At 37.8% G+C, this 23353-nt stretch overlaps 1 protein-coding gene across 1 annotated transcript; it reads right to left on the minus strand.

The window, feature by feature from the left end:
- Positions 1 to 6701: 6701 nt before the first annotated feature.
- On the minus strand, positions 6702 to 23267 carry wnt10a (wingless-type MMTV integration site family, member 10a). Its single transcript, XM_051119424.1, has 4 exons — positions 22841 to 23267; positions 21778 to 22040; positions 18388 to 18761; positions 6702 to 7558 (listed from the first exon to the last, which is right to left on the minus strand). Exons 1-4 carry the CDS (start codon positions 23068 to 23070, stop codon positions 7091 to 7093), a joined length of 1335 nt encoding a protein of 444 aa, XP_050975381.1. The 5' UTR covers positions 23071 to 23267; the 3' UTR covers positions 6702 to 7090.
- Between the last annotated feature and the right edge of the window lie 86 nt (positions 23268 to 23353).

The following is a 23353-nucleotide window of genomic DNA, read 5'->3' on the forward strand; positions in this document are numbered from 1 at the left end:
TCGAAATTTGAATGATCCATAGTTAGTTCTTCTTGTTGTTGCTTCATGTTTGCATCATGACCTTTCTGGTGTCTGACTGTGGAGAATTCCCTGCTTTTTGTCTTCCTGCTGTCTCGCTGTGCGTCATGCTCTAATCCTTGTGAGGCCTATTGCAAATCAAAGGACCTTCTCTCTGACTGAGCCATTTTTTTTTTTTTTTGCCCTTTGTTTGTGGTTTCACTGTTTTACAGATTTCCAAAAATCTTTATTGGTGCCATCAGAGAGCTGAGGAATTTTTACTGGCATTAAGACATGCTTTACGACCCTGAGATCAGTTGAAAAATGAAAGAACAAACTGATGACAAATAGCAAATATTGTTGAAAACTGAATGAGTGTATAATATACCAAAACTGGATAGCGGCGGGGTGGGTGTGCTATACAATAAGGAAAAATCTTAAACAAGCTCAATCATGCCTGTTCATTTTGAATGTTCACAAAATCACACGCATCACAGAACCACAGAATTTCAAGGGGCAGCTGTTGCATGCAGAGTCTGACATTCAAACAAAGGGTGTTACCAAACATTATTACAATGCACGATCACAAAAAAACTTTGATTGATAGCATTGATAAAAGAGGAATGTGGCTGATTTCCTCTGCATTATGACATCAGTATTTATCATAGACAAAGCAATAATTAGGCTGACAGCAACATAAAAGGACAATGACATTTAAGAGTATCGGTGATAAAGAAAATCTTTTAAAAATTTAGATGGAAAACATACTAAGTTTTTAGATATTTAGTTCTTTGTGTATTCATATAGTTTTAAATGTCATGTGGTGCAACATTAGTGTTCACATATTATTCATTCTTATTTTTCACATTCTTATATGTTTTTTAAGGTTCTTTTTAAACACTACTATGCAAGTGTTTGAGGTCTGTTTGTTTTAATTTTTTTCAAATTAGTTTCTTGTGCTCATGTAAAAAATATATTGTGAAATATTCTATTATACTATTTCTTATTTTTTCTGATGTTGAAAATAGTACTGCTTAAAATTGCTTAATAATAATAATATCGCTTAATACTGTTTAACTGTGATACGTTTTCCCCCCAGGATTCTTTGATGAACAGCGTTCATTTGAAATCTTTGGTAACAATGTTTTTACTGTCACTTTTGATCAATTAATCAATCAGTTTCCTTGCTGAATAAAATCATTGAACTCTTAAAAATCTTACTAACCTTAACTTTTTCAAATGATTAATTGATAATTATCATTAAGCTTTTGACGAGTTGCACCACATGACAGTTAACAACCTGAACTGATGTTGTCTTGTCATTAAAAGGTCACATTGTCTGATATTTGAAGAGACTTACTGACCTTGACACACAGCCATGGAGGTCTTCGGGGGTCCTCTTCTTGAGGTTATTTCCTGTTTTAAATTTTGAAACAAATTCATTTATTAAATTAAATTTAGCAAATCAATAAATTAAATGTAGATATATGAGATATAGTAATAATAGATTATGCCAGACTACCTGTTTTCAATAATTGATTTTCATGATATCAGGGCAGTTGTACCACCCTGACATTATTTTTATGATGACAATTATTTTTTAAGGATAGAATATTTGCATCAACACATATATTTTAAATTCAGCAGCTGAAGGACAGTCGTTTTCTCTCTGGTGAAGCGCAGGTAAACCACCATCCAGGGCCTTTTAGTGTGTTCATCGGCGTGCACAGGATCTTTTCATGCTGAATTCCTCATGTATCTGCAAACCAATGCGTGCTCAAACATTCATGTGTGGTCTCTGAGCATGTAGGGAGGTCAAAGTTCACTTGTGTTTGCAAACAGATAATTAAATGAGCCTTTGACTCTCAAGATCATAATTCCTTTAGCATGGTGAAACAACCATGGCCAAATGGTGTACAGGTCTCAATACACACGGCATGGTCTTCGTCTCTTGCATGTCATGCTTTTGATTCAGCTAACAAAATAATAATGACTTATCTCTGGCTGCAATAAAAACTGTGTCATTCTGAGCTTTGCGTGGTGTGTACAGTCTCTCTGTCTGTTCTGTCCTGTGCTTGTAGAGACTGGCCCATCACATCAGCTTGACGTGATCCACCCTTGGGGAAAAACGCAGAACATTTATTTCACATCAGGCATTGGCACTGAGGTGCTTGTTTTCCATCGGCTGCTTTCCCCAGCTGGCCTCTTTTTTTTTTTTTTCCTCAGTGTCTTTTTAAACTTCTCTACGTGTCCCTAAGTGTCAACTTCCTGCACAGGGCACGCTCATCGACCGCACAGAAAACAACACGACACAGTATATGCAAATTTAAAAGACACTATTTATGCAAATGAGCTCCTTCTTAGAAGTCACATGGGTATGAGTGTCAGCCAAGAATCTGACTGTCAGTGCAGATGTACTGTAAATACAGTACCATAAATCACATTTTTTTATTTTCTTTAGCTTTGTTTTGCCTGTAAAAAACAAAAAACAAACAAAAACAAAAAAACAGTGCATTCTGTTTGAGTGCATTTAACACTTGTGGATCATTTTTGTAAACAAATTAATTTGCACACATAGTCATATGACATCGGAATTAAAAGCATTTCTTGTCTCTTATGAAGCTAGGCTTTATGATGTTCACACTGTCAGATTTTGGGATTGACAGCCGCAATTACTTACAGGGGTGAGTCTCGAAATATCCCGTTCACGCAGCAGCTTGCATTAGCTTCTCGAATGCTGTGTGCATGAACGTGCAATGGGAGTCCAGCCCGCAATTTCCTTCCCGTAACCATATCCAAGATGGCGACGTCCAACCTCTTTTTAACATGACAAGAGTTCAGCCGTCAACTCTTCATTAACCAACAGCGGATTTATATTTGGGCAGGGTTGCCAACTCTCACACATTTGGCGTGAGACACACGCTTTCCGGCTCTGTGTCACGCACTCACTCTGCCCATGTAAATCTCAATTGCCAAATTGGCAACCCTGCTTGCGATTTTAAATGAAGTTTCAGCTTTCAAATGTTGTAAGGTTCAATACTAAATTCAAACGATAAATACCATTTTGGCGCACCTAATGTGGCGTAAATAGTAAAATGTAGCGCTTCTGCTAATGCCAGAGCCATTGAAAAACGACGAGCTTTGATCTCGCCGGCGTCGCCGTCACGTGATTCAGGGAGCTCTCAAAACAAACCAGCATTGTCAGTATATTTGAATGTGTTTAAGTAGGATAGAGACACCAGCTTCACTATACAGGTATTTGCAGCAATTTTTGGTAAACATTACAGCATATTATGCATTGATTTTTACGTAAATGACATTTATTTTATTCTGGGGAGTGATGGAGGCAACCCTTACGAAAATTAAATATGGTTTTCTTGTATTTAACCCTCAGGTATTGCTAATGTGACCATACAGTTGAATTATTTTTCAGTTAAATAAATGTTCTATATTTTAGTTCAGTAATATTGATCATTTAGTACTAAATACTATTTGTCCAATAATTACGGTCCATTAAAAGGGTTTTAAATTCCAATGCAAAGAAGCAAATTAAAGTCATTTTGTGGTTGGGGAAAAAAATCATTTTCATTTGTAATGCCATGGTTTACACACTACACTGTAAAAAATAAAAAAACACAATTTGTTGAGTCAGCTTAAAATAATTTGTTACCCTGCTGCCTTAAAATTTAGTTAACTAAAAATAAGTTTAGTCAACTTGAAATGTTAAGTTGTACTAAGTAACTTAGATATTTGTGTTTGCTAAACTTAACAGATGGGTAAGTAACCCAGCTGCCTTAAAATCTGAAGTTGATTCAACTCAAATATCTAAGTTGTCACTTAGTATAATTTAACATTTCAAGTTGAATAAACGTTTTTTGAGTTGACTGAACTTAAAATTTTAAGGCAGCCAGGTTACAAATTATTTTAAGTTGACTCAACAGATTGTTTTTTACAGTGTAGATACCTGTATGGCTCTTTACTAAATATACATCTAGAATATTGCATATCATACCAGCTTACTTATTTTTAAGTTTTTCATTTGAATAAATATTTAGAAATGATTAAACACATTTTTTTAAATATATTTTGAAAAGTTAATAACGTACATCCTTTTTTAATGATACTTGTATAAGTACACACAATGAATGCAAGCAAATACTGAATTTAAACCGTTTAAAATGTTGCAAAAAAGGCATTCAGCTGCATTTTTATCCCCTTATATATCCCCTTATATATACAATATATACATATAAATAGACATAGAGTCGAGACCCTGAAAGTTACCGAAAACACACATAATAATGTGCAACACACGGTAGGTACGCGTTTGTGCAGCAGTGGAATGCACCTGTGAGGCCTGACAATTTGTGTGAGTTTGGTTATAGACTATGGCTGTAAATAACTGTGATGTGTGTGAACAGAAGTAAATATAGAGGGAATAGAATGTTTTCACAACGCGTCAGCAAGGCCATAGCGGTACGGAACCTAAACAATGCCACTGAACCGAACGAAACTTGCATATTTTGCTAATTATTGCTGCTAAAAACGGTCAATTATTGTCTTGTTTTGGGATGTACTAATCGGTCGGACCAGGAAAAACATTTGGAGTACTATAGACTGCCAAAAGTTACAAATCAAGGAGAAGAGTTTAAAAAACTGAGAAACAAAAGGCGTTTGTGGTTGGCCAAACTGAACCAGGATTTCCAGGGCAAGAATCTTGACAACATTTGTGTTTGTTCTTATCATTTCCGATCAGGCAGGTGAAATATTAGGCTAATATCTTAATTAATACTGCTCGAACGTATCTTTACCACCTCTTACCTTTAGTTGGTCAAAATATTGCACCCTTTCCTGCTTACTGCTGCTGTGTGAACGTCGCCTTTGTAAGTTATGACTTTACTGTTCTTTATGACAATTAATGATTAAAAGGGTTACTTGACTAATTTATGCTGCAACATGTTTATATAAAGGCAGAGATTATCAGTTTTGCTACTCTATAAATGGATGTCGACTGACTGAAGGCCTGAGGGCATCTCTCTGCAGGCTGCAACAACCTACTTGTCCTCACTGTTCATGCAGTTCACGAATGAAAAATAGTTTACTTCTGCCAGTGAACCAAAAAAAAAAGATTTATTTTTTCCTTTGCTTTCTTGCTCCTGCTTTCCATAAATTAAAAAACATGCACAATAGGATGTATTGGTCTGCATGATGACCAACACATCAGTCCTGTATAATGTGTGGTTTTCTTCCTTCCTGCTGCACACGCAAAACAGGTGAAATGTGAAAGCTAGTACGCAGGAATGTCAACATTACTCTTCAACCATTTATAATTAAGTTCTTTATTGTTTTACAAATATTAAGTTATCCACAAAATAAAATAACTTATATATTCAAACTTAAAAAAATTATACCATTTAAAATAAAAAATGCATATTTTCGCGCTCACCCCGCACAGTATTTCGTGTCAGTCATTTTCTCCAGAAAAATTGGTTTAAATGTGCAAACAATCAAAGTAAATTAAACATTAACCGGAACTCAACTCTGACAACTCAAAATTCAACTGACTCAGTATATTATTACAAATGCATTCTTGATGTTTTGGCATATATTTTAACATGAGTAAAAATCACACAAATAAATAAATACAACAACAAAGCAAAACAGAAGAACATAAAATTAGCAGAATAAAACCAACAAAAATGTATGTTTTTTTTTTTTTTTAGTATGGGACAAAGATTAAATAAAATCATTGATTGGAGTTCCCTTTAAAATGTTTTGGGTAATTATGATTTATTTTCAGCAGATACTAAGAAAAATGGTTCTAAAGCTTATTGTATGTATAATTATTATTGATCAATGTAATGATTTTAATGTAATGAAAAAAAAATTCTGAAACTTATATAAGTTTTTTACACTGGCCATTAACAGTTATTTTCATAAAATATCCAGTGATATTTTACTACTTTGTAGAAGAAATTATAAGACTACAAGTAACCTAGAAAATGCTGAAACAACTGAGTGTTGAATAGTCATGTCTGAACAGTTGTGTCACCTGAAGAATGAGCTGGCAGAAATTGAGATCATTTATTTTTATATAAAGTTTGGTGAGTTGAGGGGACCTATAGCTACCACATTATGTGTGTGGTGATCAGGATGTGATTATACATCTGTCTAAATATCTACTGACTGACATTAAAAGCTCTGGTGAGTATGTTCCTGTTACAGTGAACAGAGGCACAGCCAACAGTTTGCAGGGAAACAACATACACATAAGCATCTGTAGAGGTTTAGTCCAGCTTCTTCCATACATTTAGTCTCCTCAGATCCTTTTTATGATCCGTTTTTCATGAGATTTGTCCATATCCATGTAACAGTGTTGTCCTTTCCGCTGGTCACCAGGACTGATCCACAGCTTGCAATCCATTCATTTAACTGCTTAAAAAGCCTTTGAAGACCAATCTACATTTTTACCAGCATTAAAGTGGTTATATATACAATCACTAGAAATTGAAACAAGACATGCTGGCCTTTTTGAATTGATATTAACTGGTATATGATACCGTTTTTATACTCAGAGTTTATTTGGTAAACTCTTCTGATAAATGGCTCTGTGCAAAGGTATATGAAACATCATGGATGTACTAACTATATATATGTATATATATATATATATATATATATATATATCTTCTTTCTTCTTTAGTACCGGAATCCCATGCGTCTGCTTGGTGCTATATTACAGGACTAGGAGCCATTGGTTTCTTTGAAAACTGAAATAAAATAAACACCACTTAGTGTCGATGAGTGCTCTGTTGGCAATATACTCAACAATATATTCATATTCTTAATTTATTTAAATTAAAAATACTTTCTGAAATAATATGCAGTGCAAGTCCAAAATCAGTCTGAAATCTTGTGCTTGGACCCATGCAGTGTGCAAACAAGTGCACACTTCTCTAGCACTCAATTCATCTCAGTCTGCTTTTGTGCTTTCCATTCGAATCATGGAAACGGCAGTCCATTGCAAAAGGGAGGGATTTCTCAGTCTTTCCCTACGTTTAATGTCTGTTTTGTACATAGATGATTGCTTATTTCATTTACAGACACTGACCCATTCTGTTATCCTGCACTCTTCGCACACCACGTAACAGCACCAGTGGAACTTGCAATTGCAGCGTTCGCTGCGAGTCTGCTGTAAGATGTTGTGGCCCCGGCCACAGCACAAGCTCTCACAGTTGTCCATTCCCTGACTGGTCTTGTTACAGATCCGGCCCTGCGTCCCGGCAGAGTCCGACCCAGGGTCCCTCTCGCAGAAATCCGGGGACTTCTCAAAGTAGACTAGATCGTTGGCGTTGGCTCTCCGTCGGTGCGTCGGGTGGGCGTGCTCCACCTGACCCGTGTTTCTGTTGTGGGCTTTGATTAGCGTGGCAATGTTGAAACGTTCCTTCAGCAGCGAGCCCACCGTTCTGAACTCTGGAGTCACCTGCCAGCAGGTCTTGAGCTGACAGCTTCCTGATGTGCCGTGGCATTTGCATTTCCTCCTCATGTGGTCCACCACAACCTGCACACAAGCAAAACAGATGAGGAAGATGTTAATATCTAGAAACCACAGTATCTGGACCATAGTTGGCAATCTAGACCTTGCAATGCGATGACTAAAGCTGCTGCATTAGCAAAAAATAATAATCAGAGCCCTTATTAGATGAATCACTGATTTGTGATGAATGAAAAATTATACAGATATTACTAGATGAGTCAATGACATTTAAGAGCGTAGACAGTAAAGAAAATTAGTTTTAAAAGGTTTATAGAGAGTTTTTTTTTTTTTTTTACATTAAAAAATATTTTGATTTTCATAACCAACTGTTGATGGACCACGTTACATATATTACATGTAACTGGTTCCAGTTCTCGCTATTAACAAACCATTAACTACTGCTTTTGCCTCAATAAACGCCTAATTTGTTGCCTATTAATAGTTAGTAAGGTAGTGGCTAAGTTTAGGATTTAGGTAGGATTAGGGATGTACAATATAGTCATGCAGAATAGTCCTAATAAACAGCCAGTACGTTAACAATAGGCATGCTAATAAGTAACTAGTTAAAAGCGAGAATTGTTCCCTATACTACAGTGTTACCAACTACAGAAACTTTAAACTTTCAAATCTATCACATCCTAACTAATAAGTAAACAAAAACAACTATTTTTAATATTTAAATATCATGAATAAATTCATAAAGCTTGCTAAGTTATCATGAGGTTCTATAAGATTCCTTTCTATGTATTAGTTCCTGTTTTCAATTTTGTTTTGTTTATGCGTTTGTTTTGTTTTTGTTTTCGCAGAGCGCTTTCTGAGATCCTCTGAAACCCTCTACCTCCCCAGCTCCACCTGTATAGATCTGCTACGGGTTATTATATACGCTATTTGTGCAGAAGCAGTATGTCTTAAATACTCAAAGCATTGTATTGGCATATGTATTGGCAGTAGCAAGTTCCTGTACTTGTTTTGCAGCAGCAGCAGTAATCTATAGTTTATATGATAAACAGTAATAACCAACAGCAGTTTAGCAGAAAACAATTTAGCAGATCTTTTCTGCCAAGATCAAATACATTGACATTGTAATATCCATTACAATGCTAAAATCGAGTTGTTGCGACAGAAATATATTTTACATTAGAAAAATAATGATTATGCCAAAATATACTTTTTTTAAAATGATAAACTTTTGTTTATAAAATCTGGACAGTCTATCAAAATAAATTTTAATTCACAAATTAAAAACATGCTCATCATAGAATAGGTATATTCAATCATTATGCACAAAAGGCATTTTAATGTATTTTTAAACAAATATATCCAGATGAAAAAACAGTTCTGTTATTGACAGAGATTTATTCAGTCTAGTATTACTCATGCACTTTTTCCATGTTCCACCACATGACATGTCAGGGTTGGAGATGAGGATGCCCTACTCACAAGTTCAGACCTCCCATTCTCTCAACAATGCACTCATCTGTCATCGCCAGCTATAAACTTTTAGATCCAATTACCAAGAGGAAGAGGGGCCACCCTTACTACTGACAGATGCCCCAGCACCCACCCATATCAACAACACAAGCACAAACATTAAGGCTTAGCAATCCCACATTTCACACTGTCTCAGGCTTCCTAGTGCTCACCGCGGGACAAAACACAGTTTGAACGTCTTTAGAGATAAGTTGAGTTTTGTCTGTCAAAACTCGACGGATTAGGTTTCACTGTACAAAATGAAGCTGCGCCATTTTACGTCACTCAGCCATGGCTTGTGTTTTTCTTTTTTGAGTTTTGCGGTGGCGTCACGATCCAGGACATTTTTTTTCAGTTTTTGGGATGACTCAAAACAACTTTTCAATCCTCCAGGGCTGCAGTCTGCTAAAACCGAATGTTCTGACATTCGGCGAACAACTGTTCCCGTTCACCTTGAGTCGCAGGTCACTTTCAGCAGTTGTCAAAAGCAGACATCTGCCATCCCTGAAGATTGTGAATTCTTCAGGCTATACGTTTGCATGCCGGTGGTTTCTATTTCAAGCTCTTAGCCATCATAGGTGCGCATGCAAATGGAGCAGGTCTGTTTTATATGAATGGGCTCAAAGAGTAGAGAGACAGATATGAAACAGATATCACACCCTTACTGAGGCCAAAGATAACAACGATCAATCACAACAATACGCCCACAATGGCAAATCAGGCACTACAAAACTGTTTTCACAAAACACAAGAATTTCAGGCTGATCTTGCTCCGTCTGAGGTGAACACCTTAGTGTATAACCCTGTATAGCACCAGCATTTTCATCATTTCAAGGTCACTGTTTCAAGAGTTTACAGCCTTCCAAACGGAAGACAAATCAGTTCCCTAAGGGTCGATGCAACGCGGGTACAGACAAATATGGATATTCAAATCCTGTCGCTTTGAGTGCTGAGAACCTGGCGGGAATTTAAATGTCTCACCTCCAGCAGTTAGTAAGTGGACCTGCCTGCTCTTGCCATATGTGGCCTATGCTGAGGAAGCTACAGGGTTGGGATGGAAGATCGCAGGGTCTGATTGCTCTTCTTCCTCCTCTGCCTGGACTCGGCACCTAAGGGCAGGAGCGGCGTGGGTGCGCGGCAGCGGAGGAAGCGAGGAAGAGACAGGAAGTGCTCTCTTGGAAGCTGCCGCCCTGCTTAAGTGACAACAGGATAATCTATCGGGTGTGTGGAGAGGTGGAGCGTCTGACTGAAGCCTGGCAGACCGTATAGCCTGGGGAGCTATAGATGAAGTGCAGGAAGCGCAGCTCATTCTTGCGTCTGCCATGAACAGATTAACAACCTTAAAGTAAAGCCTGTCAAGCCTCTGCACTGCCCTGCTGGCACAGAATGAAGCATGTGAAACAAAAGGCTTTATCAAAACATTTGTTTTATTCAACGTATCTTACAGTTTCTATAGGGGTACAAGGCTTTATATGCGGAGGAAGCGCATGCAATCACTGGATGTTTTGAAAATGTAAAGAGGTTGTCAGCACAGAACAAAGCTAAAGGCATAATTCAACTTTAAACAGCTGACATGTCTTTGGCACACTCACAATAGAAGAAGAGTTGCAGATATTCATCAGCATTTGATGTGTATGGCAACATGTGCTGCTCAAAAAGCTACAGTAACACAGCAGAAGCCACTATAAGTGGATCTGCAAGCAAAACATATTAGGGCCCATAAATTTGCACATTTTCTTTTCCGACATGCAGTGGATGTGGATGTTTTGAAGGGTGTGCTGTAATTTCATTGGTGCAGAGCAAATTGAGAGCCACATCTGGGCCACTTTAATTGAAGAAAAAGTGAGACAGGCTCGCCCATAAACTGGCACCAGACTGAGATCAAGTAAAACACATTGGTAGCACATTTGGACCACAGGCAGTATACAGCAAAACAGTTGCACAACCCCTCAAGTCAGATGCTTTTTCCTGTACTATAAATCAACAGTGTAAAAACTGATTTTTAAATTAAGCAGCTTTTACAATAATTGAAATTTCTGAACATTTTCTGAAAAAAAAAAAAAAGAAAATTCTGTCATTAATTACTCATCCTCATGTTGTTCCAAACCTAACCTTTGTTCATCTTTAGAACACAAATTAAGATATTCTGGATTAAATCTGACCCTGCATAGACAGCAATGCAACTGACAAGGCCCAGAAGGATAGCAAGGACATTGTTAAAAGAGACTGACACAGAAGATAAGAAATTGCTGAATAAAGTAATTTTTCTTTTCTTTGCGGACAAAAAGCATTCGAAATTTCATAAAATTACAGTTGAACCATTGATGTCACATGGACTATTGAACGTCTCAGTTGCGTTGGTGTCTATGCAGAGGTCAGAAAGCTCTCGGATTTCATCGAAAATATCTTAATTTGTGTTTAGAAGATGAACAATGGTATTATGGGTTTGGAACAAGATGAAGGTGAGTAATTAATGACATAATTTCCATTTTTGGGTGAACTATCACTTTAATACAGCTGAATAGTTTCAAGCATACTATTAAACTGAAACAGCATTTGCAACACATTTAACTTTCTCAATGTGCTGCATTTCTGAGTTGGACTTGATTTTGTTTGTCCAGATTTCATTGGGGTGAAAAAATATTAGGCTGTGATGTTATGGGTTAAAATTATTTTTCTCTGTCATGCTGCCTTTTATAAAAAAACATTTTACAAGTGTGAAAGTTATTACATTTTGATGAAAGAAATATTTCTTTTTTAAAGAAAAAAAGTGTTTTTCTCATACTAGTTTCCATTACAGAGTTTCCACAGATTTTCCTTATATAAATGTATATATATATATATATATATATATATATATATATATAATAGGAATAATAATATTACATTAATACAAAATGTGTATCACAGAAGGACAAACTTCCCTCTTCTTGTACAATTTACCAGTGTACGTTATTCTAAAGAAAAAAATGTTCAAATAACTTTTTAAATGGATGTTTCTTTAATAATTTGAGATGTTTATAAAGTACATTTCAAAGTCCATTTGAATTTAGTGAATCATTCCTGTTTATTCCTGTAAAAAACATTCTCAGTGTTAGGCAGTTGTGCACTCTTCTTCTTTGTCTTTTCTGTAAAATATGTGTGCACATTTTTCTGAACACATGAAAGAAATAACGAAACAACAATGATTTGTTTCATGTGTTCAGAAAAATGAACACGCTTATATTTTATTATTTGTAACTAATTTTTTTCATGTGTTCAGGAAAATGAGCGCACGTTTTATTTGTGCATTCAAATAAATGGACATCTAAACAATATACACATTTAAATAACTGCAGTAATATACTTGATGCCACTAGAAATTCCCATTACAGAAATGCATTACAGCTATTCCAATGTAGTACAGAATCGCCATATGGCTGTTTTTCCTTTGATAAAGAGTTTCCACATGGCAATGTTCATATTCGTTCAATTTACTGTAAAACTATTCCAGATAAAGTTGATCCGAGAACAAAAGCCTTGGTATGAAATCTAAATATACAGAGAACAGCACTACAGCAGACACAGGTAAAACTGTAGAGAAAATCAAATGTCAACTTTACTAGTCTTTCCTTTAATTCTAGCAATGCAATTTCATGCCATCTTTGTGAATGTGAAAATGAAGGAAAATTAAAATTAAAATATTTTATTTAATGTTACATTAGAGCTACATTCATGTCTGAAATCTGTATGCAAGTCCAAAAAGCATGAACATATTAGCGACACCACAGACAGAGACGATCGTGTATCGAGCGCTTTCGTGTTCAGGGCTTTGCAGTCACAGTAAGACACTGTTAGGTACAAGCTGGAGCATCCACTTGAGATGTAGGACAAAATGATGACAGGGTGCCTGACAACATGATCCTCCATCTAATGGCTTGTGATGAATTACTGAATGAGCATTGCTGGGTTCCTTTGATGTTTCAGAGGAGGCGTTCCACCAAAACCTCAGTGTCCCAACACACGTCTTCATTAAAGTCTCAGATAGACGCGTGAGCATACTGTGATGCATTTGGTCAATTAAACATGTTTACATTTAAATCTTGTGTGGTGTATACAGCACAGAAATGTAGAGGAAATGTCACTAATACTTTTAGGTCAAAACATTGTTCTTATAAACTGTTTCTGTACCGACTCCTGGCCTTTGCTCGCTTTGCTCTAAAAGTAGAAACGCCGCCTGGCTTTACAACCGGTCTTCATTGAGTGGAAGGAGCTCCAATGAAAACATGCAAAAAATAATTTACAACCCCACTAGACGTTGCCATGTAATCGGCAACTACTGCAAACATAAAAACATGCCCTGTTCTTTTTGCCCTGCCGGTCCGCACGACATTGCCAGAAGCAGTGAATGGCAAATACTAAAACAATACAATTAAATCGATTCTCTTTATGCAGTTTCCTTTTTTTTTCCCTTCTGTGTTGCCCAGGCCAGTGACAGACTGTTTAAAAGTTGTATTTGGGGAAGGAAGGGCGAATGTCTTTCTACTTCCCGCTGTGTTTGATGTCTAAAATCTTTTGCTGGCTTTAAACATCTGTTTCCAAATAGCCAGCAGCCACTAATTAGAGCTTTTAACAAGACTGAACGTCGTGAGAACCAGAGGGTGGGCATGAGGCGACATGTACATCCCAGTAAAGTCACTACATTCCTCGACAAGCGACTACCTTTCCTGAAGAGGGAGGTGGGGAGGTGACTGAAGCGAATATTGGGTCGCAAACCTTGCAAATAAAAAAAAAGCTCTGTGATATAGTGTCCTGCCCAACCTGGCCGGGACCCCTACGTCACAAAATTATGGGACCCAATTGCCAAAGACAACGGAGAAAAAAAACATAAATGTATCATGAGTTTTGAAAAAATGAGTTTAATTAAAGATGGAAGGTTTTACGATTTTTCTTTCTCATCTCGCTGACACTGCCTGGAGAAAACCTGCCAACAGTAACATATTTCGGTAGCAGCAAAGTTTCTGTCTATCTTCTTTCTGACAATCGGTTTCGGATGCCAAATAGGCTTACTGGCAGAAGCCTAAGAAATATTCTTGAACAATGGCGTCTCTCTGTACATCACACCCTCGCTGGCAGCTTGATCAAACGCCACACCTCCCAATTGAGCTTCTCAGACTGAAATCCAGAACTTCCAGCATCCTTTATACATCATCCAATATAAATAACAATTAATCAGTTTAGAAACTGATAACAATAAAGATCCTTTGAAGTGTCATCTCTGAGACCAAGAATGGGTGGCTTTTGCCAATGATCATGGTAATTATAATAATTAATCACGACACTGTGACATGATTCATCAATAACAAAGATTCTGGAAATTTTACTAAATGTATAGTCTCTAGAACTTCCAGCTTATAGAGCGAGACAGAATTAGGCATGAGAATTAGTACTTTAGATGGCAAACACAGCTACTATCTGTTACTTTATTTGGGACTGACCAAGTATGTTTTGTCTGAATAATCAAGGGGACCAGCAAACTGATGGAACGATACAGAGACAAATTATAGAAGAGGAAGCAGCAAACAATGAACAATCTGCAACTCTGTCTGTGTGAACCTGCCAGTGTAGCACATCTGAGCTTATCGTCGTCATTTACACTTCAGCTCTGTACCGTCCTGATAAAGAGTGACAACAGATTAATCCACGATGATATCTTACCTCCCACGTCTAGAATGCACAGCTGATGAGCTGTCAATGTGTGAGGAGCAGCCACACCAAAAGCAGTTTTAATATTGAAGTTACAAGCAATAGTGAAACTCTTAAAATAGCGCTTGATCAGTAGAGCATATTCCAAGGTCATGGCTTTGATTCCCAAGGAATGTATAAACCAGTAACAATGTATCTCTTGAATGCAATGAAAGCTTCTATGGATAAAAGTGCCTGCCAAATTTAAAATGTTTCCTCAGGATTACAAGAAGCGGTGGTTTATAAGAGCAGAAATAGCACAAACATTTCTAATCCAAGTTGAAAATAAGTTTCACCAAATACTGTTTAATTCCTGCAGTAAGTACTGTCTGAAATTGCATTTAAGTGTTGTGAAGTAATGCCAACAACCGAACTGACTGCCTCAACCACTGAATCAGCCAATAGTGGGCCTGCAAGAGTAATGTGACAGGAATGGCATTACACCATGCATGCAAGATTTATTTCAACTAATTTTATTTACTTAACTTTCATGATCTTATGGACTTATGTTGAAAATAAAAAACGTAGTTTTGCTACATAGTTGATGCACATGTACACTTTCATATTTGAAGTAGGGCTGGGCGTTTTCCGATTTTATCGATTTATTTCAAATTTAATTAAAATTAATTCATTAAATTTTGCCACGATTTTATTTTTTAGAAATCAAGGAATCATGATTTTGAATAGAAATATTAACAAACATTAGAATTAGATACTTTGACAATATGCCAGTGATAACAGTAAAGAGAACAGAACTATCCAACCGCATGTCGGCGCATGTGATTAACCGCTCACGTGTGACATGCTCATAGCTAGGTGCCATTCACACAGAATGCGCTTTTGTGTTGACAAAGATGCAATGTGGGCAGTGGAATAGGAAAAGCATGCAAGAAGGTGGGAGTGAACTTCTTTTAACTTAAGCGCCGCTTTTTTAGAATGCTGTTTCATGTATAAGATGCGTGAGTGCAACAGTCAAACACTTCAGTGTTTACAATGGCAACGCAATTGAATAACGCAATTGAATAAAAAAACAGTAAAGAACTGGTACTGTTTGTCTGATCTTTCATGTTTGCATCATGATGCTACAGGCTGAAAGCTGCTGTTTATTGTTTTTACAGAACATTTATAGTTAATAGTCTACTGGTGTTGTACCTTCAGTCATTTTGAATTTGAATTACCTTGAATTTACGAGTTTTTAAAGCATTTCCTTGTATTGTTTCTTAACATAATATGTATAAGACAAGTTTATATCTTTTCTTTTGCATCTTTTCTGCAAAGATATTTAACAAGTGATTTGTTTAACATTTAGATCATGTTGACAACATGTGGTGCACTTGGAATAGAATGTTCTTTAACTAGAGTGTTAATAAAGAAAAAGTTACTTGAATCATGTTGTAGTTACATTTTCAATTTGACTAGTTAAAATCTGCATGTAAACAACATATGCGCATGGTGCTGTTGACGTAGAACGCATGCGCCAAGCTTTGTTTACTTTCAGAGGAAAGAGCGTGTATGTGTCGTGATACTCTAAAAAATGACGCTAGGGTGGCGCAGAGGAGAAGAATTGTTGAATAAAGTCATTATTTTTGTTTTCTTTGTGCACAAAAAGGATTCTCATAGCTTCATTAAATTAACTTACTGGACCTTGACCGTAGTAGGACCCATGCTGTCTATGGAGTATCAGAGAGCTCTCGAATTTCATCAGAAATATTTTAATTTGTGTTCCGAAGATGAACAAAGGTCTTACAGGTTTAGAGCGATATGAGGGTGAGTAATTAATGACAGAATTTTCATGTTGATTGTGGGTGAACTAACCCTATAATAAGCACTGCTGTTAGACTATGCAACTCACATACATTTACAAAAGAATATATCAGTAAAATGGAAGTTATGCATAATGAACGTTCAGGGGATAAACATTTACAGTAAAATAACATTAAACAGCACAAGCACACGCACAATCTCACCGCATGAGACACTCTGAGAAAATTATGTATCAGTGCAACAATAAAATAAGTAACACAGGCAGTGGAAAAAGTGCAAAAACCCCAAGCTGTCCACATGTGTACTTTTTCACCTCATCTGTTAGTTGTTTCACTGTTGTAGTGATAGCCCTGTAAAAACACTGTTTTTGTCCAAATACTTAGTAGTTGCTGTCACTCCAGAAAAAAAAAAGGCTAATTCCAACTTACTTTTGCGTGGTGTCTGCCTCTGTCTACATAATGCAGTAATCTTGCAACACCTAACTAGGTTAGAACACCCTTTTCAGCTTTCTTACCTAATTTAAGAAAACAATTTAAGAAGTCTGTGAACAACTGTGCAACAAGTGCTGAGTGATCATAAACAAGGATATATATAAAGAACCACTGAAAAGTTTGGACATGTTTGTCGTGATCTTAATGCAACTGTGACCTATATGCTTACGTCTGAAACTAGTTTTGTAGAAAAATACAAAGTTTGCCCATATATGAGCAGTAAATGTACAAAAGCAAACATGTTTCTGGAATGGATGACTTGGACTGCAGAGTGAAGAAAAAGCAGCAAACAAGTGGCCAGATAACTTAGAAAATCCCTCAGATCTGTTGGAAAGAGCTCTGGATGCTCCTCACGAAGTTGGGAAAATTTCCAGAGTGTGTAAAGATGTTATCAAAGCAAAGAGTACAGAATCTAAAATAAGACAGTTCAACTTTTTGGTTGAAAAAAATCTGTTCTGCTTGGGTAAAATAAATGACATTTTTACTATAGCAGTGCCCATTTGTTTTCTTTATGAAACACAAGTTACAAGTAATCACTCCATTAGCATCCACCAGTTTTTTACCTTATCCTCGTCTTGTTATTCATCTCAGTGCATTTAGCTTAACTGCTCCACAGTGCCACTAATCTTCTTCTTATTATCTAATTAGCACAACACAGGCAAAGAGACAACACCTCGATCCCTTACATCACACATTGCCACCAGGAGGGACTCACTGATCAAAGGCAACACCAGGGAAGGCATATTTTGATAAAGCTTAAATGCCTTTTAAACATTCCCAAATCCAAAGATAACACGTTTCAGAGAAGCACATGTTTGCTTTTGCTCGAGTGGAGTTATTGCTCATTTAAGTGTTTTGCTGTTGGTAGGTGGTTCGGGGGGGGTGCGTGGAGATCGGAAAAGATTCATGAGAGCACCTAATTGAGCATAGACGGGGCACCGGCTCACGCATTTACGCGCAGGCAGGAGCCCAGGCAAAAAGTTCAATGAGCCTCTCGCAATGCCAGGGCCTCGCTTTAGAAAAACCAACGATCGCACGACTCAGGGAACGCACAAACACAAATGTTTCGCTTGGCAAAACGGACACAGTTGAAGCTTTCAAGAGCACAGCTGCAACATGAGCGTCCCTTCATGTTTAACCGCCGCTCGGAGGAAATCTGTAGCTTCTAGGTACATCAAAAGGAGGGACTCAACCGCTATTGTCTCCTATAGTACATGTGACACGGTTATAGTATCTCAGTAGAAAAGAAGCGCTCATCTTTGAACACCACGTTTTAACGTACTTTAAAAGGGAGCGTAAGTTGATCCCTGTGCACTCTTTGGAAATGCAATCCAACACTGCTGATTCATTCAGGCTTAGTGTCACACATCACACACACACAGCCAACATAACGCCGTCTCTCACCTGCCTGCCAACTCTGTTGTTATGAAGTCTCATCCTGGAGTGAATGTCTCTGTACGTCTCGCGGGAGTCCAGGAACTCCTTGGAGAAGCGTTCCCCAAACTCCACGTTGGGACTGCAGCCGCCCCATTCCCAGGAGTCCTGGGGGCCGAGAGCGTCGGCGGGAAAGTGTTCCATCACGCCGTGCACCATGCCTTTACCCCGGTTGATGGCCTCCAGCTGGAGACGGTTGAGTTTGATCCTGAACGCCTCCTCGTCCCCTCTGCGTTTTTCGTCGCAGCCGCAGGCCTTCAGCTTGCCCATGGCGCAGGCGTTGGACACTGCGTGGACCACACCGGCCGCTGCGATGGCATACGCAAATGCGCTTTCCCTGAAACCTGCCAAAGAGACGATACAAGGTATTATTCAGGCAAGCCTCACTCAAAGTCTGTCTTTGCTCCTGGAATTGTTCTCCCACTGCTTTGCGGAGAAGATTGCTATCATATTCTACGAGAAACCACACAAGCCCTGATGTTTGACAGCAGTACCAGTATAGTCCTTCACACAACAAGCAACAGAAAGACCTCACAGGACAAAGCTAGTGAATGCAGTGCTGCGCTTAAGCATCCAAAGCATGCACATGCAGGAACAATGGAGAAGGTGTGGAGGGCTCCGGCTAGCGTGGCTAAGCACAGACATGCTCATCTGTGCACAGGCTCTACGCTGAGCTCAAAAACGTGGCTGCAATTAACCTGGCTACCGTTAGCGGCTGTTTGATCTGCGCTAATCACATGCCGCTCTTCTGGATTTTTAGCTCTCGTCCGCCGTGCTTTTTATTGGACCTGAAGTGCGGCAGACTTTAAGGCTTTCCGACAAGAGTTAAGAAATTCCTCGGCAAATACATTTGAACACATGAGAGCCACATGTAGCAGTAGCAAGTTGTGTTGTTGTTCTTGTATAAGAATATTTAATTACAGTGCTTTTTTTTCTCTCCAGGGTTTCCAGAGTGAAAAAGGTGCCTGCCCGTGTTAAAGGCTTGTTGAAAGCTAATGGTCTCAAACAGTAATAAACGGAGGTCTCATAAAAGCAGACTCTCCTGAATCACTTTCAGGGACAGATGGGGAATTAAAGAAGGCCATGCTCAGGAACATGAAAGAGCCCATAAAGGCTAAATAGTTTATAGTTCCTTCTGCCTGCTGAAATCAAAGGGCACTTCTTCAGCATGAAATAGACCCACTTAAGTACACATATAAAATTCCTGTTTTATATATATAAAAAAATATCAGTCCGGTAAATGTCAAAGATATGAAAGAAAATATGGATATATAAAAATATGAAATTACTATCTTGCAATTTAAATGACCAAAACTCATATGAATCTCTCTCTATATAGATAGATAAATAGATGTCATATAAAATTGTATTTTTAAATCATCAAAGGGGGAAAAAAAAAACGTTATGCATCTGGTTAATGTCAAAGTAATCCGGGATGTGACATATAAATGCTTAGAGAATGTATGTGTTACCAATATACCAAACCATCTGTTTATATTTTAATAAACCCTTGTTGATAGTCTAAACATTAGAAAAATATGAGTCTACGCATGAGTGTTATATGTTAAAAAAGGAAAATAATAATTTGTTATGGTTGTGACAAAAAAGGACACAGTTTTTTAGGGACTACTTACTTTGTAGGATTTCTGCAAATTAAAATGCACAAACCAGACGCAATAACTGTTACTTTATTTTAATTTTGATGTGTCTGTTTATGAGGAATATGCACTGGTATGCATGTGACAAGCCTGAAAATAGCACTTACCGGACTATGGTAAATTATGCACTAAAAATTATTTTAAAAAAGCTTTAAAAACTTTGAGAGACCTCACATCGGTATTTGAACAACCAAATGGTGACATCTGTGCTGTCAGTATAGTAAAACCTTTATTTTTTCATAGTAAGGTTGACATTTGCATGGAATTACCTGTAAACATTAGGAAACATAAGAACATGAAAGGCTCTGAAATTTCTATTTTATCATTTAAATAATCAAAAAAGGAAAATCAGCATGGTTAATATGAAATATTTTGACATAATATGTATGTATAATGAGAGTCTATTACTTTTGCATCTTTCATATAAAAGTTCTGCTGTTTAAATCATCATGTTTTTTTTTCTAGTTAAATCATGAAAAGGAAGAAAAAACAACTCAGTCTGGTTAATGTTCAAGACCTGAAAGAAACTCTACAAAAATATGAAAGCTTATTACTTTGCACGACTGTCTGTCTACATTCATATGCATTTGTGTGACCACTTAAGTTGGTTTATTGTAAATGATCATTCAAGAGCAACAGAAATTTCCAAGTTTGAACAAGTTTTAAACTGGTCATGACCCCATGTCTACCACTTAAAAAGCGTGTTTAATGCAGATTGGGGCTTGTCTTATTAGGCCTGTAAATGCGGCCCCACCTCACCTCCGTGTCCTGTTTTGTCCATCTCTGGCGATTACAAATGACTAATGAGCCTTTAAGACTTAAATCAGGTGTGAAGCAGTCAGTGTCTGGAATTCACAGCGTTTTCCAAAAACGCTTGCTGATGGCAGAGCAGCCCTTGGGGCTCGGAGCAAAGATCTGAGATAGCTGAATGATGTTCAATTGATCATTTCAAAACACACAGGAACTCACACCTATTAACCCACCCACCCACAGTGACATACACACTCACGCAGAGGAGACGTGCATGCTGAGATACACACGCGCACACCAGCCGGTGCTGCTTTTTTTTTTCGTGCAATCCTCTCATGATTCTATGGGGGGCAAACGGCACTTAGGCGCAGCCAGAAGACACGGACATGGAAATGCTGTTTTAGATTTCCTTCCAAGCCAATGAAAGACCTGGAACAAATCAATCTAACAAATAATTTAAAGTGAGAGGCACGCCCGGCTGCGCTGATGGTGGAGGAAGTGGGAAAATGAATTAAAGATTGAAGGAAACTGTCACTTTGGGTTACAGAAACTAACTAAACAGGTTTATGCTTTTGCCACTGAGGGTTGGGAAAATGCTGAAAGCAAATTCACAGCACTTGCACTGGCACAGAGTAAAATGCATTAGCTGGCCAGGGAAGCCCTCTTGCAGGATATTTACATCCACTCTTTAAGTGATATAAGCCTATGGCTGATAAAGCTTTCGTACTATCAAACATTTATGTGTGTCTGCAAAAACTCCAAAGGATTTATTTACCCAATATGGATCAGTTTCTATCAAGCCAAATAATTTAGATGTAGTTTAGTATGTTAATGAAGTACGTGCATCAAAACTGAAATTCAGTTTTTGTACTTCTACACACCGGTCCCATGAAAAGCACAGACTAAACCAGATTTTCACAAACTAAAATCATTATGTTCATTTGTTGCTTACCCCTGCTGAAGACAACACTCTCATAGGGGATCTTGTTTCTGGTCTCCAGACTTGAGCAGTTCCAGCGGTGTCCTCTAAACTGATGCTGGCACTCATGGATGGCAATCTGGATGCCCTGTATGGCTGAGGCTGTCACATCTGGATGTCTCATACATACGTCCAGCTGTTTCTTTGTCAGGCCGGGCAGGGTCAAACACACAGTGTTGGCATTCAGAATGGGGTCAAAGGGGATCTTTAGTCCTAGAATCTCATTTGAGTCTGCCCTAGAAGAGAGAATGAAACCTTATCAAGTATTCAAATACACTTACACGAAAACAGGAAATAAATAAAGAGGTGATAAATAATAAATACCCTGTGTTCTTTTGCATTGTGGAATTGTTTATAAAACACAAAGATGCTTTATTACTGGCTCATACAAAACTGCTATGGCAGTGACAAAAGGTCCCCCGAGGAGCCTAATGCTCATGGCTATTACAAAATACACCATGTGCTGGAAATAGATACCATGTACCTCAAATGGAGCTGGTTTGAGAAAATTACAAATGAGTTTACTTGACAAATAACAGATGCAAAGCTTCTTCCATAACAGCACATGTAAGAAAAGTTACGTTGAAGTACTGTATTTATGAGCAACTACAAACTTTCATCAGTGTATAGTTTAACTACTACACTGCAAACTACCAATACAATATCATAACGTTAAAGGAAAATGCAAATAAAGTACTACATGAACTGCAAACAACTAATATTGAATGAAGCTCTGGTAAAGCCATAATGTTAAAAATCTATCCATAAAAACGTGATCAAATAGTTTAGTTAGATTAGAAAAGAGTGAAAACAAAAGTTTCCTTTTTACCGCTTTTCTCAAAGATGTAAAACCAAAAACCGATGTCCAAAACTTTAAAAAACATCTGTGTTGTTATTGAAAGTCTTAGGATGCACGTAAGTACAGAATATCATGTCAGTTCATTTAGTGTATGTTTGTGAGCAAATATGAACATTCACGTGCGGGAACGAATGCAATCGTTTAAATTTGACACGAAACAACTGAGCAAGTTCTTACCTTTGAACTATGAGCGACGTCAAAGCCAAAAAACAGAAGAGTCGAAATAAAAAGTAATCCATGCTGCTGCTGGTGCTCTTCTGCAAAACTCTTTCACAACAACTCTTTAGCCTGAGGAGAAGATCCGTCCAATACGCGCACGGCTTTCCAGCGATCAGCTTCAGATCGTCCAAATCTGGCGAAAAATAAAATGATGCTGGAGAGTGCCAAGCGATGTCGTGATACCTCATTCATGAAATCACTTCACAACTTTTCTGCTGGAGCTATCAGTTTGAGCTTTCAGAATGAATGAAAAGGCGAGCCGACGCTGTGAGGATCCGCTGAGATATCATCTGACACAAGACACTCATGTACACATCAGTACTCAGACTGAGCTATCTACTGTCTTCAGGACTTCTGATGTTTGCCTTATCTTGATGGCACTCAGACTACACTTAACTCTCTGCCAGCCCACCTCTACGTCAGCGTACACACTCATACTCACGCTCACACACACAGCAGAGCAGACTGCCG

The sequence above is a fragment of the Labeo rohita genome, chromosome 9 (genome assembly GCF_022985175.1).
Source record: "Labeo rohita strain BAU-BD-2019 chromosome 9, IGBB_LRoh.1.0, whole genome shotgun sequence".
Taxonomy (NCBI): domain Eukaryota; kingdom Metazoa; phylum Chordata; class Actinopteri; order Cypriniformes; family Cyprinidae; genus Labeo; species Labeo rohita.

Bases quoted from the DNA above. Each gene is read 5' to 3' on its own strand.
- wnt10a (XM_051119424.1), bottom strand. From the start codon at position 23,070: ATGAGGTATCACGACATCGCTTGGCACTCTCCAGCATCATTTTATTTT. The intron at 22,041-22,840 runs GTAAGAACTTGC...TCTCTCTTCTAG, and splicing joins ACGTCGCTCATAGTTCAAAG to GGCAGACTCAAATGAGATTC. The intron at 18,762-21,777 runs GTAAGCAACAAA...TCTCTTTGGCAG, and splicing joins GAGTGTTGTCTTCAGCAGGG to GTTTCAGGGAAAGCGCATTT.